This window comes from Micropterus dolomieu, linkage group LG13 (assembly GCF_021292245.1).
Source record: "Micropterus dolomieu isolate WLL.071019.BEF.003 ecotype Adirondacks linkage group LG13, ASM2129224v1, whole genome shotgun sequence".
NCBI lineage: Eukaryota > Metazoa > Chordata > Actinopteri > Centrarchiformes > Centrarchidae > Micropterus > Micropterus dolomieu.
This window is the reverse complement of record NC_060162.1, coordinates 15,888,172-15,901,139: the sequence shown is the minus strand read 5'-3', so window position 1 is coordinate 15,901,139 and position 12,968 is coordinate 15,888,172. Positions and strand designations below refer to the sequence as shown.

At 40.2% G+C, this 12,968-nt stretch overlaps 2 protein-coding genes across 5 annotated transcripts; one reads left to right on the top strand and one right to left on the bottom strand.

Annotated features, from left to right (window-relative positions):
• Positions 1–3,548: 3,548 nt before the first annotated feature.
• pcyox1 (prenylcysteine oxidase 1) lies at positions 3,549–8,864 on the bottom strand. 3 transcript variants are annotated; one of them, XM_046067558.1, is made up of 7 exons: positions 8,503–8,864; positions 8,235–8,367; positions 7,441–7,647; positions 7,158–7,332; positions 6,825–7,036; positions 6,024–6,176; positions 3,549–5,899 (listed from the first exon to the last, which is right to left on the bottom strand). In XM_046067558.1, the coding sequence occupies exons 2-7, from the start codon at positions 8,353–8,355 to the stop codon at positions 5,229–5,231; spliced, it is 1,539 nt and encodes a 512-aa protein (XP_045923514.1). In that variant the 5' UTR covers positions 8,356–8,367; positions 8,503–8,864; the 3' UTR covers positions 3,549–5,228. The 3 variants fall into 3 exon arrangements, with proteins under 3 accessions (XP_045923514.1, XP_045923511.1, XP_045923512.1); XM_046067555.1 differs by having other exon boundaries at positions 8,590–8,864; XM_046067556.1 differs by having other exon boundaries at positions 8,594–8,864.
• Positions 8,865–10,185: 1,321 nt separating this feature from the next.
• fam136a (family with sequence similarity 136 member A) lies at positions 10,186–12,947 on the top strand. Of its 2 annotated transcripts, XM_046067024.1 has the most exons (4): positions 10,186–10,319; positions 10,425–10,545; positions 10,675–10,815; positions 12,163–12,947. In XM_046067024.1, exons 2-4 carry the CDS (start codon positions 10,459–10,461, stop codon positions 12,349–12,351), a joined length of 417 nt encoding a protein of 138 aa, XP_045922980.1. In that variant the 5' UTR covers positions 10,186–10,319; positions 10,425–10,458; the 3' UTR covers positions 12,352–12,947. The 2 variants fall into 2 exon arrangements, with proteins under 2 accessions (XP_045922980.1, XP_045922981.1); XM_046067025.1 differs by having other exon boundaries at positions 10,266–10,541.
• Positions 12,948–12,968: the final 21 nt, after the last annotated feature.

The window sequence follows — 12,968 nt, the reverse complement described above, 5'->3', positions numbered from 1 at the left end:
GCCCTGGATTCTTGTCCTAGATTTACTCGCATACAACAAAGACTGTGTTGAAATAAACAATCCCAGCATCTTATTTAGAGGTAAAGCAGTAAACAGATTTTATCATTCTATCGTTTTTATCATTGCAGTGATTTGAATATCTCCAGAACAAGGTTTGTTTTGACTGTTTCGATACATGAAATAGGACAACAGTTTTAGAGTTTTTACAAGCTGCTGAGCTGTACATGTGTAATTGCTCTTGAGGCATTTTACTGTTTACGTGACGCTGAACCCAACCTATAAAGGTCTAAATCTAGCTGAGACTGGCGATGACTAGCTATCATTGCACAACCTACAATTTAACTTTCATTGTGTTGCTCAAAACAGTTCAGCACAGATTGCCTCAGCAGGTACAAGGACTCCTCAAAAAAAATGTCATGACTGAACTCATCCGCTGTTTAGGTGGATCTTTATGGTAAATCATCACTGATGTATGTGTGTAGCATTTAGAAATTTTCACCTTGTTCCCTGGTTGAATCCTGACTGACTTCATCTGCAGAGGAGAAAATGGGGAAATGGGGAGTTACAGCAAGTAATTACAGTGTGGGATTCATAAGCACATAGTGAGTGGCCATTTTACTTAAACTTACCCGAACTGCTCACAGTCTCTGTCACCGCCTCGTGGTGCTCTGGGAAGACATTGAAATGTACAAACAAAAAAACTGGACATTTATAATCTTTCATATCCCATTAAACAGTTGTGTACTATCTGTCTTTAAGTCTAAATTAAAGTTCTTCAAATAGTTTAGAACAGAAAATATTATTTAACATTCATGAATAATGAGGATAACTAGTTTAAAAAGAAAACAGTGCAATTAGTCACATCTCATAATGCAGTGCTTTAATAATTATTATTTGTAGTGTTTTCCCATCTCTATCTTCGTATAAAAAAAATCTAAAAGACTGTTAGAATGACAAAAGATGAAATTACAGCTTTATTGTGCTGAAACACACACTTATGTCCAAAACTCACCTTGTGCTTCTTCAGAGGATTCTGATTCTGTGGTTAACACTGGAGAGAAATCAGTCACAAGATGATATTTTACAACTCTGTGTCCTGTGAGATCCAGTTCTTTTCAGACTTTTGTCCTTCTTTGCCATCTACAGGCTACTATTTGAACAGTAAAACCTCTCTTACCTTCATGAGCCGCAAGGTCAGAGTTCCCAGCTCCCTCTGCTGGAGGAGGATTTCACAGTTAATGTAATGCTGAATGTCAGGTGCAGAAGGATCATGTGTTAATAAAGCCAGCAGGATGTTGTTTTTTTACATACCTGTGTTGTCATTCTCCACTTCAATATGCTCCTCCACTGTTGGAAACCGTTCAATAGGTCATTCTAACACAGCCAATACATGTTCAGGTATCCATTGTGTGATTGAGTATAACTTACCAGATCCATTTTGAGCAGCCTCTGTATCAAAAAGATTTAAAAGACTACATCACCAACTGCACCTTCATCAGCTGTTATTAGTTTTCAATGAGGTCATAGGTAGTATGGTTACTCTTACCAAGGTAGCGGGTGTCCTCATTCTGTTCCTCTGTAACTAAAAGCGTAAAACAAAAAAGTGGATTAAAGGTATATTTGTCCATGAAGTTACCTAATTTCGGTTTAAGGTCATAGCCCTGGACTTTGGTCAAACTTACTGTTCATCTGAGCCAGCTCATTCTTTTGAGCGGCCTGAAACTCCATCTGATCTGAGAGGACAGAGCCAAACGAGAAAATAAACAGTTTGTGTAATATTGAAAGCGAAGACATTAAGTGTTACAGATAAATAGATAAATTCATAAACATAACTAAATAAATTCTCAAAACTGTCTGGTAGGTGGCTTTAAGAACCGGTCAGTTTCCCTGTGTCATAAAAGAAATGAAAAGGTTGCCACTCATGCTGCCAGGTTAATTAACACACACACAGACATGAACATAAACCATAATGAAACATATCAAACTGGAGCCCTGCATTGTACCTATTTTCTGCAGTTCAGTTAGCCCATCTGCATGAAAAAAAACAAGACATTTGGGTTGAAATCGTTTTCGACACATATCACATATAATATCTCTTACATAATTATTATTATTGTTGATACATTTATTATAGCTAACAATTTCTCACCGTGCTGAGTGACTTCTTCCTCTGAAGATTCCAAAGATGCTGAGAGAGCTAGAAGTCATAAGTACATGAATAAATGTATAACTGAAAAACTAACGTAGTTAATCTGTAAATGAACAACAATGAGTTTTCTACAGTGGCACAGTCACGGCAGGGTAACTTTACTCATATAGTATGTTTCATACACAGAGGAGGCTCAAGGTGTTAAAAATAAAGAAGTTTAAAAAGACACAGATAAAAGTAAAACATTTTTAAGTATAAAGTGAAACTCTAACGGAGAGTACAATTTCAATTAAAAGCAGATGTAAAGAAATATCAAGCCTTTTTTTCATAGTAGTTACAGCTGGGGAAAACCTGACATCTTCTGGTAGTTTGTTCCAACAGTGGATCGCACTATGACTAAATGCAGCTTCACCACGCTCATACACATTATGAAGCAAATATATATAAAAACAAAACAAAAAACATTTTGTCATCAGATTATAACCACTCAACCTCCATCAATGTAAATTACTGTCACATTTTTACTCCCTTGAAAATCATAAACATAGCATTTATACTCCTTACCAGAGTGAAACGCTGCCACAGTGAGGAAAACAAATAGCGGCACTAGGAATCTCATCTTGGCTGCTGGTCTGGTTGAGGAAGATCTGGGGTGTTGTCAGTTTACAGCCTCTTATATCTTCAGTCACATCACATGCTTTGCATGGACAGGCGGCTCTGGTACCATTGTCCCTCCCTACCTGAGGGGACAGCTGGGTGGCACATCACCACACAGACGTATCCTTATTCAGGCCGTCAATGCCACCCATTGTTGGCCCTTCGGTCACACGGGCCTTTATTTAGGATGTTACTGTGTCTGATTTAAAAAAAAAACCCAACAAAAACAAATGGGAGTCCTAGCATCCAAGCTGAAAACAATGTTAATTTCCTTTTAGCAATGGAAACTGATCTCACTGCACATCCTTGGCTTATGAATGATGGGTCACAATGTCACTCAGTAAGACAATTCCTCAATTAATCATGCAGATCACAGAGAGAAAGCAAACAGCTGCAGCTATTCCACTCGTCTCCTCTGTTCTTAATGTGTCACTAAAAGCATTCGAGAACATTTCACATTTCTCACAACCTGAATGAGGATAGTGTGAAAGTAAAATGGATTTTAAAGTGAAAAGAGATAAAGAAATCAAAACAAGAGCACAAGTTGGGTAAGAGATTCTAATATAAAGACTAGATTAAAATAGTCATAAACATCACCATCACACACTTCATCTACGGAGCAAAGTGAGATTGATATGGGTGCAGTATGTCTTGAGGTGGGATTCAAACAAAACTTCATCAGGCCTTTTTCTTTTCAGCTGAATGCTTTCGAATAAAATGTAAAATAAGAGCACAAAGCAGAAAAGGTCTCATCACTTTATTGTGACTGTAAACACTTGCAAAACATACAGTGTGTGTGTGTGGGGGGGGGTGGGGGGTTCAGTATTGTTTGAAATCAAATTCAAGCGTACATCAAAAGTTTAGAGTTGTAATGAAAGGCCTCATTTTATTTGTGCAGAAGAAGCCAGTCTAAATACTCCACATGCTTCTTCAAACGGGACTTATCAAATTAATTTCACAATTTATTACATATTTTTGCTACAGTACAGCATATACTCGTGACCAGAAAACTTCATTCAAACATCTAGGATAATACACCTCTCAAAGTACTTAAGAAACAATTAGTAAACTATACTTTTCTTCCGAAAGTGGCTGAAGAACATGAAAGTGATCAAGGTAGTACTTCCAAGCCACATCTGATAAATCACAGTCCAGAAAATAGTTTCTCCTCCATATGTTACAACAAAATACAGAAACGCATCATACTCTTTTCAGTTTGGTCCTGGTGCCTGACCCGATTGCAAATTTCACATCGTTAAAAAAAAAATGACACCTGAGGGACAAAAGATGTCTAAAATTATAGGGAGGCTTATCATCTAATAAAGATGTAAACCAATTACTCTGATATCTTTAAGGCACAATCTTAGTTTTAAAATGCTGAATTCTGTTACCTCGTCAGTGTGATTAGATAATAGTCGTATTAATATCAAATTGTAAGGGAAAAAAAATGGACTTGTTTATAGTTTTCATAACTCACATCAACGACATCTGATTTACAAAGAACATGTCTTGGTGGCGCGACTCTCTTGCTGGCAGCTGAAACATATACAGTGGGCTGCTGCAGAGGTAGAGAGACTGAGAAATCAATCAAGACAAGAACATATCTATATTGGCAAACATTACACAAGAATTTGGCTAAAGAAGGTTGGCCAAAAAGCTGATTTCCTAGACGTTAGCTGTACTGTGTTCATAACAGCAGAAATGCACATAACAAAATCTAAAAATACATGTATTTAAGACACTCGTGTAGACAGAGGAACACCTAATGTGTGTCTATCCTGCAGTGCAGCATGGTTCAGTGATTACAAAATTCAGCACAGTGCAATGTTGATCCACCTTATAATGTAATTTGTGCTGCTGTTGCTGGTGAATGGAGAACTTTGGATACTGTTAGGGTGATTAAAGGATAATGCCGGTTGGTCTTTTTTTTTTTTTTTCCTCTTTCCCCCATTGTACTCTCACCAAGTTACCTGCTGAGATCTGGGAAAGCTGAGACATTGTTAAAATAAAAAGGAAACAAAACCCCATGTTAGCCAGACTTGCATGGAAGAGATGATAAACAACCAACAGTTTACAGAACGACTCCCTGGTTCAACTTTAAAATATCATATTTGAAGTTGTTGTGTGCGCGCAGGCAGTTTTTCTGTGCAATGAGCGATTATCTACCTCCAAAAAAAGTGGTCCTGATAATCTGGTTGAACTGCTGTTTACAAGCTGTTTGACTGCTTCCCAGATCTCAGCAATTACGTTGATTAGTAAAAGGTAGAAACGATGACCAGGACTATGTTGTTTATGTTTAAAGAGGTCAGAGCATCCCAGATACCTGATTACAGAGATGGGCTTCGCGCTGACAGGAGTGTTATTAAGGGCATGTGGGTTTATACTCGATTGATAGGGTTTTATTGCTTTTGGTTCTCCCTTTTCAGAGCTCCCCTCTCAGCCGGGTGTGCAGGTCCTCCTGGTCGATCTTGCTGTTCTGTCCGTGCCAGCGGTGATGTGCCAGCAGGGCCACGTTCCTGGCAGAGATGGCGCTCATCTCCATGGCACTAGCCGCCCACTCCACAGCGTTGACGTAGTACAGCCGGTCGTGCAGGATGAAGGGAGGGGTCCTACGGTGCGGTGGGTGGTAAGAAGGATAAGCCAGCCATGGCATCTCGGACACTGAATCATAGGAGAGGAATATGTGTTGCAACTGCTCCTGGGACAGCAGCTGTTGGGAGAACACCTTCCACACTTTGGTCTGGCTGGCAGGGGGTCGCTTGTAACCCTTGGGGATGTGCACGGGGTCGAGAGAGCTAAGGCTGTTGATGACAGAGTCCTTTGAGTCCATGGTGAGGACTTCGGACACGGTGAACTCGGAGGCCGGCTGTGTGGTCCCGAGGTAGGACATGTTCAGCAGGCCGTGGACCAGAGTGGAGACGGTCTGGTGGTAACGCCCAGGGTAGTGAGATGGGATTGGAGGGGAGAAGCCTGGGAAGCTGATGTCAGACTTTCCCTGGTGAAGCGGTGTTGCTATTACCACTATGTCGTACAGAGAGTGTGCTGAGCCGGATTCTCCAACATAATTCACCTCGTAGAAACTGGCCGTGGTGCCTGAAAACGGGAGACGGAGGGAAGTTAGGATAAAATGTTTGACAGTGAAAAAATGTGAACACACACATGAGAAGAGAAGTGAGAGAAAATGACCGGTTCTGTACCAAATGAATGTGAAAGGTACCTGTCTTGGATGGTCGAACCTTGACTGAAATGGAGGTCACTTTGGCAGGGACGAGCTCACTTTTGCTGTGGTACAACAGACCTGAGCACACTCTCTTATTGCCTCCATCGACAGCCCACAGGCCTGAGTCTGCTCCTGCTAATGACACTGCCCCTAGAAGACAGGACATCCAGTACCAAGGTATTATTATCTCCACCAGACGTCCGCAGCTAATCTCTACTACTGCAGCCCTCAGCTTAATATTTTTTGTGCACATTCATGACTGTATGCTCAAGGACCTCTCAGGATGCAGTGATTCACAATATTTGGAAAACACATGTTAGTGACTGCTCTATTTTATACCGCCATTGACTGACTCCTCTTAACCGGCCAGTAGTGATCAACAACTGCTTCATTACATTTATTTATATCTTTTATCCAAAGCATCTTGCAGTTGCTTTGGAGGTTGCATGCCTCTGGAGCAACTAGGTGTTCAGTGTCTTGCCCAGGGACACATTGGTGAATGTGCGTCACAGTGGGGAATTAAACCTGGATCTCTCACACCAAAGGCATGTGTCTAACATGAAATAGTTGCAGTTTGGTTAGGTTTAGGAAACAGTCATGCTTTGGGTTAGCTAAGTCAGTTAAGGTATATACATAAAGTAAGTTATCCTACGTCCATAAGTTAAACTAAGTCAACGTTGACTTTCACGCAGGACACGCTGTCTCCTGGGTGAAAGTCATTGTCAGCCAGTGTTTGTTAAGTGCCCTGCTCTAGTGAGAGGTGACGAACCAGTATGAACTCGTACACTGTAAACATACCCACGAAGCCATTGATGCGGACACTTTGGCCGTAGTTGACACGGGTGATGGGTGCAACGACATCATTGAGGAAGATCTGCGAAAATCCTTCGCCCATCATCGCTTCCTCCAGGGTCTGATTCACTAGGGTAAGAAAACTATCGCCACCCATGGCATGCAGGAGCCTCTCCACACTGGAGAATGCGTAACTGTACTGCTGGTACTGGTAGATCCTGCGAATAAAAGGACTGATCAAAACATCCAACAGTACAAGGAACAGCAACTCTGTGTTGATATTCCAGGCTCTCGTGCTAAAAGAACGAGGTTTTGAAGCCATGACAACCGTTTTCTCACCTCATAAATTTGTCCAAAATACTCTCCACCCACATCTGCATTCGAAGAAAGTTGAACCCATATCGCCAGAGTATGCGCAAGAAATTCACTATAAACCAGTCACTCTCTTCAAACGTGAGCTCCTTTCCATCAAAGATTGCCATTTTAGAGGGGACATCTGTCCTCTGAGGAATACCTGAAAAAAACAAAACAGGAAGCTTGTTTCAAATATACTCGATTGCATACTAATTATGGTTTAATTACTCATGTATTTAGTATTTATTTAGGGAAACGTTGATTTTACCTAATTTTTCAATGAAGTGCTTCATGTGTAGGTTCAGAGGATGGATCACAGAGCCTCCCATCTCATACTCATAGTCTCCTAACTTTACTGTCGCTAGTCGCCCGCCAACTGCGCCAGGTTCAAACACATCAATCTTGACCGCCGCTCCAAACTCCTGCCTCAGGTAATACGCTGCAGCTGTGCCACCAATGCCTGCTCCGACCACAGCTTTAAAGGAGCAATGACAACAGAGTAAACCAACCTTGCAACAGGCTCATTTCTCTTGAGCTTAATGCATGTGTTTATGAGTCAATCCAATTCACGCTATCTGCTCAGAGATTTGGGGCTGCTTTTTTCCTCCCCCTTTTCTTAGCAGTGAATCTCATTTTACAACTCAATGACAAATAAATCTACCTTGTACTAATGAATTTGACAATCTTCCCTCTGGGAACTACAGGATTAGGATTAGCATTAAGGGTATTTTACTGAAAGTGCCACCAAATAACTATTACTATCTAATTTACTCAAATATAATATTATAGAATGTATGCAAATGATGATATTCTCTTTGGTAAGTGTTATGTTAATTAACTTGACAACTTTTGTCAAGCAGTTGTATGGGTGAGATCCAAGTGAGGTCTCACCCACAAATATATATATGAACCCTCTATTCTAAGCATCCTGGGGAGGATAATGCTCATCTATCCCCCAGTGAAGCAAACTTGATAGAGGATGGAAGCATCAGAACAAATTGAGAAAGTAGTTGCAGAAAATAGGGCTTCTGGGTTTTTACATGCACCCTGGGACTGGCTTACCTATCTTTTTGGGCGGATCTTGCAGCTCTGGGGCTGAGGCTAGACTTCTTCTCCCAGTGTGCCAAAGCCCCAGTAACAGCAGGGCTCTCAGTGACAGGGTTCGTGGATTCATTCTAGGCATCTAGTAGGACATCTGTACAAGAGGAAAACACACGATCTATGATCAGTTTCGCTGATGACTTCCAGTCAACAGTCACGATCGGGTCAAAGATTACACTCACAGGGTTTCAGACTCACGCAAAGAATAACAAAGTAAATATATACATAACTTTTTATACAGCCGAGGCCAACGCTATCATGTCTAATATTTTAAACTGATAAGTGTTCAGTGGTACAGTGGACGGCGAGGACTCACTAACGTTATGTCAAATGTCACAACAGGAGGGCTGCTGTTGATCCAGAAGTAACGTTAACGTTAGCCGTTAACAGATGACGGTGAAGGTTCCGTTAACAATTACTGTTACACTTAAGATAACTTCGTCGCCCGGGAAGACGTCTCCCTATCTACTTAAACAGACAACTGAACTGTCAATAAAAAGCACAAGGAGACTACAAGAGACAATAACAAACTAAAGTTGTTTTACAGTTTGGTCACGTCGGAGCACCGTGAACGTCTCTAAATATTGCAACACACTTCCGGGCACGCTTACATTCGACTTTCACAATAAAAGCTTAGTAAATGCAAACGCTTCACTAAATCTCCTACACACATTTACTGAGGACAGTTAACAATAACTTTTGTTTAATCAGGTAATATAATCATATCACCCAAAGTTAAAGATCTCAAGACATGTTTATAAGGCATAGCCTGAAGAAAGCCCTGCTGTGATGTTTTTTCCCCCCAGATAATAGTTAGATAATAGTAGTAAAATTCTACTCAATACTGAAATATGTTTCCTTTCAAAATATTAACTGCTAGACACAAGGGGTGATGGCTGAAACTCAGATTTAAGGTGAGCACAGAGTCTGCATATAGCTCATTCTGCACTGTGAAGGTCAAATATACAAGTGACACATTTTTTACTTGGGAGGGGGGCTTCAAACATGTGCGGTATCAAGAGGTTTGCCAGTCCTGAGTAGGTATGGTGAATAGTAGTAGTGTAGATTTTTTAAACATAAAATGATAGTGTGTAGTTCTCTTGTTTTTGCTAGTGAGGGCCAGCTTAACTCTTCAGTGTAATATTTATGTCCTGGCACGATGATAAAATGCATCAAGTTGAACGAGAGGACTTGGTTGCCAACCATACAATGGTTTTCTCATCTTTAAGAGAAAAATGTGATTTATTAAATATTTAAGGTAGGACAACTAAACTCAACATCAGTAACATTGAGGCTAAGAATGGCAGTGACATATAAGCTGAAATTTTTGATTCTTAAGAATAAAATCGTACTTATATTCATTCAGAAGAAGAAATTCAGAAATGTCCGAATATTTACTAAGGCAAACTATCATTTATAAAGGGCTTGAGATGGAGAAGAGCCGAATATAATATATATAAGACTGTGTCATCTGCATAAATAATGTCTATCATAAGCCTGTATTGGAGTACTATTATTAAAGGTCTGTAAATAAAGGGACAAGCACAATAATACCTTGTGGTACAACCATAGTTTTTACAATGGAGGTGAGCCTCATCAAAGATCATGCTGCAGTTACCTTTCAAAAGTTAACATTTGACATATAATGTTGTCAAGAAATTTAAACAGATTATGAAAATGTAGAATACAATAGTATATACAGTCTATGGTAGAAGCATATATTTAAAATCCAGTTAGGATACGTTTCAGTGTTCTTTTATTTTGAAAGGTCAATTGATCTGTGCAGCTCCGCGAGCCCTTTTTAATGTGCCTTTTTAAAAAAACTTTTTAGTAGCTGAGCAGATTTTAGTATCTCTTGTAATTTTTCGCAAAAATATTGAGAATATTTCAGTTTTTTTCCAATGCTGCTGGTGGACTAAAATCGGAAATCTCATTAAAGTCTGACCACAGAAAACGGAACAGGATATTTTTTTAACAAACTCGATTGCGGAAGCAAAGCGGAAGTGGTGTAATCGTCTTCTCATCTTGAGCCATGCTTGAATGGAGGTGACCTTAGTTATTATAACATTGTTAAGTACAGACACTTGGGGAGAGCTTTGCAGATACACGTCGTAAGTCCGGTTTAGATGCTAAACTTGTTGTAAATTTTAGCGAAGAGGTTGCTGAGTGAGCAGGACGGACAGAGATGGCAGAGGCACATCAGGCACGCATGCAGACTGTGGTGGAAGACATGGTCCAAAGCCTGGAGAGGGAGCACATCCGTAAAATGCAAGTATGTGTCTTGTCTGTGGACGCGTGGGGTGTGCATGCAGTGCTTTGTTTACCACCCACTTGTTTACCAGTTTGATCTCTGCAGCCATGTACATCCATCACATGTCTTAACTGTGTGTTGTTGCCGCAGGGTCGCATGTTCAGCTGCAGTGCACAGTGCTGTGATCGCTCCACAGACTCCATGTCTCAGGTGCATCAGTGTATCGAGAGGTGTCACACTCCTCTGGCCAGAGCTCAGGGACTGGTCACCTCAGAGCTGGAGAAGTTTCAGGTGAGGGACATGATCTCCTCTTTCCCCTCCTCTTTCAACATTTGAGTGTGTGGCATTTGCAAAAGTCTTTAGGTTTCCAGGTCACAAGCATCAGCTGTTCCAGCATCCTTTCAATGACAAGGCTATATTTAAGTATGGCATGTATTATAATAGAGGGAATATAATCATCTTAATCAAACCTGCACAGACCATGGCTGGTTTAACCTACTTAGGGTTTCTATGGGACCCCAAGTGGGTGGGTTATACTGTGGTAAAAATGTGTCAATGTAAACAAATTAAACAGATGGAATATGCACAATCAAATATTAAAACAGGCCGTTAAGCTAGACAGGCATCACTATTGGGTAACAATTCGGGACCTGTTTGAAGCCCCTTGTCATTTTGTCATCAGTTTATATTGTAATTTTGTGGTCCATATTCACAAAAAATTATCGCATTCAATCAAAATACACAAAGTATATAAACAGTGAACCTGGGGCTTTTTGTGGCCCTTGAGTGTCTGGGGGCCACTTTGCTCAGTTGGTAATTGAGTCTTGCAGCAGACAGTGCTATTGAAACTACAACTTCACAACAATTGTTGGGAAGGTGACGTAATTACATTTATTCATATTACTTCTATGTCCCTGAGGAGAAATAACCTACAGGTTTGCAGCCAGGAAATCAAAGCAATAAACCACATATCAAGTTAGATACAACAGAAATATCAACATAACACACAGTTGACAATCGTGTCTAAAGTCCAAATGATGTCCACCATTCTCAGTAAACTAATGTCTCTGTTATGTGTAGTGTATTTCCCATGCAAAGCAGTTCAGTTTGGAACCAGTCTTTTTCTATTTACTTACACTCAAATATTCTATATTTTTTCTGACTTATGACATCAAGTCAAAGAAAATTAATTTTTATATTGACATATAAGTACTGTAATTCACGTGGGAAAAGCCTTTTTTTTTTAAATACAGAACTTCCCCATTTTCTGATTGGCCAGTCCTAAAATATAACGTTTTAGACAGAATACTGTAACAAATATCCACAGTATGTACTCTCATCTCCCCTACACTTTCAGCTTGCAAAATAATCTTTTAAACTGAGTAATCACCTGGGGCTCCAGTAGTAAACAATGTCACTTTTGTTTTTTTCAACTATATTTTCAGGCAAAAAGAAAGGGTTGATGAGGGCAACAGAAAACTTAGAGGAACATGGTCTTTCAAAGACTTATGTAATGGGTTACATATTTTAAGTACATCTAAATACTCATTCTTTCCTAGTATTATTATTATACATATAGACTTATCTGTTTTTTGTAGTAAGTGTAAGTTGTGTTTTCTCTCCTCGTTGCCCCCTCAGGACCGTCTGACCAGATGCACGATGCACTGCAACGATAAGGCAAAGGATCTCTTTGACTCCGGCGCCAAGGAGCCAGCCGTTCGGTCACTGATGGAAGGCTGTGTGGGCAGCTGTGTCGACGACCACATTAACCTGATCCCGAGCATGACCCGAAGACTCAAAGAGAATCTGGACTCTATAGAGAAGTGAGGGTGGCTGTAGTCCGTGCTGTAAACAGCCTGAGCTCTTTACACACCCATACAGCACTCAGCCAACTCGACCGGGAACAGCTGAAGAATTAGAGGGCTGGAACACCATGAAAGGGTGGGGAGAGTTAAGTTTAATTAAAATGGATCATGTGATGCAAAAGATAGTTTTGACAAGTTTTAGAGCCTATGACTCTGAATTTCGGTGTTGTGGAGATTTAAAACTGCTCACTGAGATGTGCTAGCATACTATGTGTGATCTACAAACTAACCTCCCCAGAGACTGGGAGCTGACGGCAAGAAAAATCCAGTGATGCACCTGGTGTCACATTATTGCGTATGAACAAGATTCTAGCTCCAAAATGCTTTTAAGAGTGCATTTGTTTTAAACCATCATGGTTTACATGGTGCATCTATTCATGCATAACGTTGTACATGTCCTTAACTCTTCTCTGCCATATTTAATTTGAAGTTTCTCTCCAATATGAGCCCTCTCATCCCTCATTGTTGTTTTTGTTGTCATTGAATTTTTGAGTTCTGTAATTGTCTGACCTCATGGTGAGATATGTTTATATCTGAATTAAAAGTACTGTAGCTGTATCTGTTTTTGGACTGTACTAC

Bases quoted from the DNA above. Each gene is read 5' to 3' on its own strand.
- pcyox1 (XM_046067558.1), bottom strand. From the start codon at position 8,355: ATGCCTAGAATGAATCCACGAACCCTGTCACTGAGAGCCCTGCTGTTA. The intron at 7,037-7,157 runs GTGAGAAAACGG...TTTTATTCGCAG, and splicing joins ATTTTGGACAAATTTATGAG to GATCTACCAGTACCAGCAGT. The intron at 6,177-6,824 runs GTATGTTTACAG...CCTGTCTTCTAG, and splicing joins CCGCATCAATGGCTTCGTGG to GGGCAGTGTCATTAGCAGGA.
- fam136a (XM_046067024.1), top strand. From the start codon at position 10,459: ATGGCAGAGGCACATCAGGCACGCATGCAGACTGTGGTGGAAGACATG. The intron at 10,546-10,674 runs GTATGTGTCTTG...TTGTTGCCGCAG, and splicing joins AGCACATCCGTAAAATGCAA to GGTCGCATGTTCAGCTGCAG. The intron at 10,816-12,162 runs GTGAGGGACATG...TTGCCCCCTCAG, and splicing joins CAGAGCTGGAGAAGTTTCAG to GACCGTCTGACCAGATGCAC.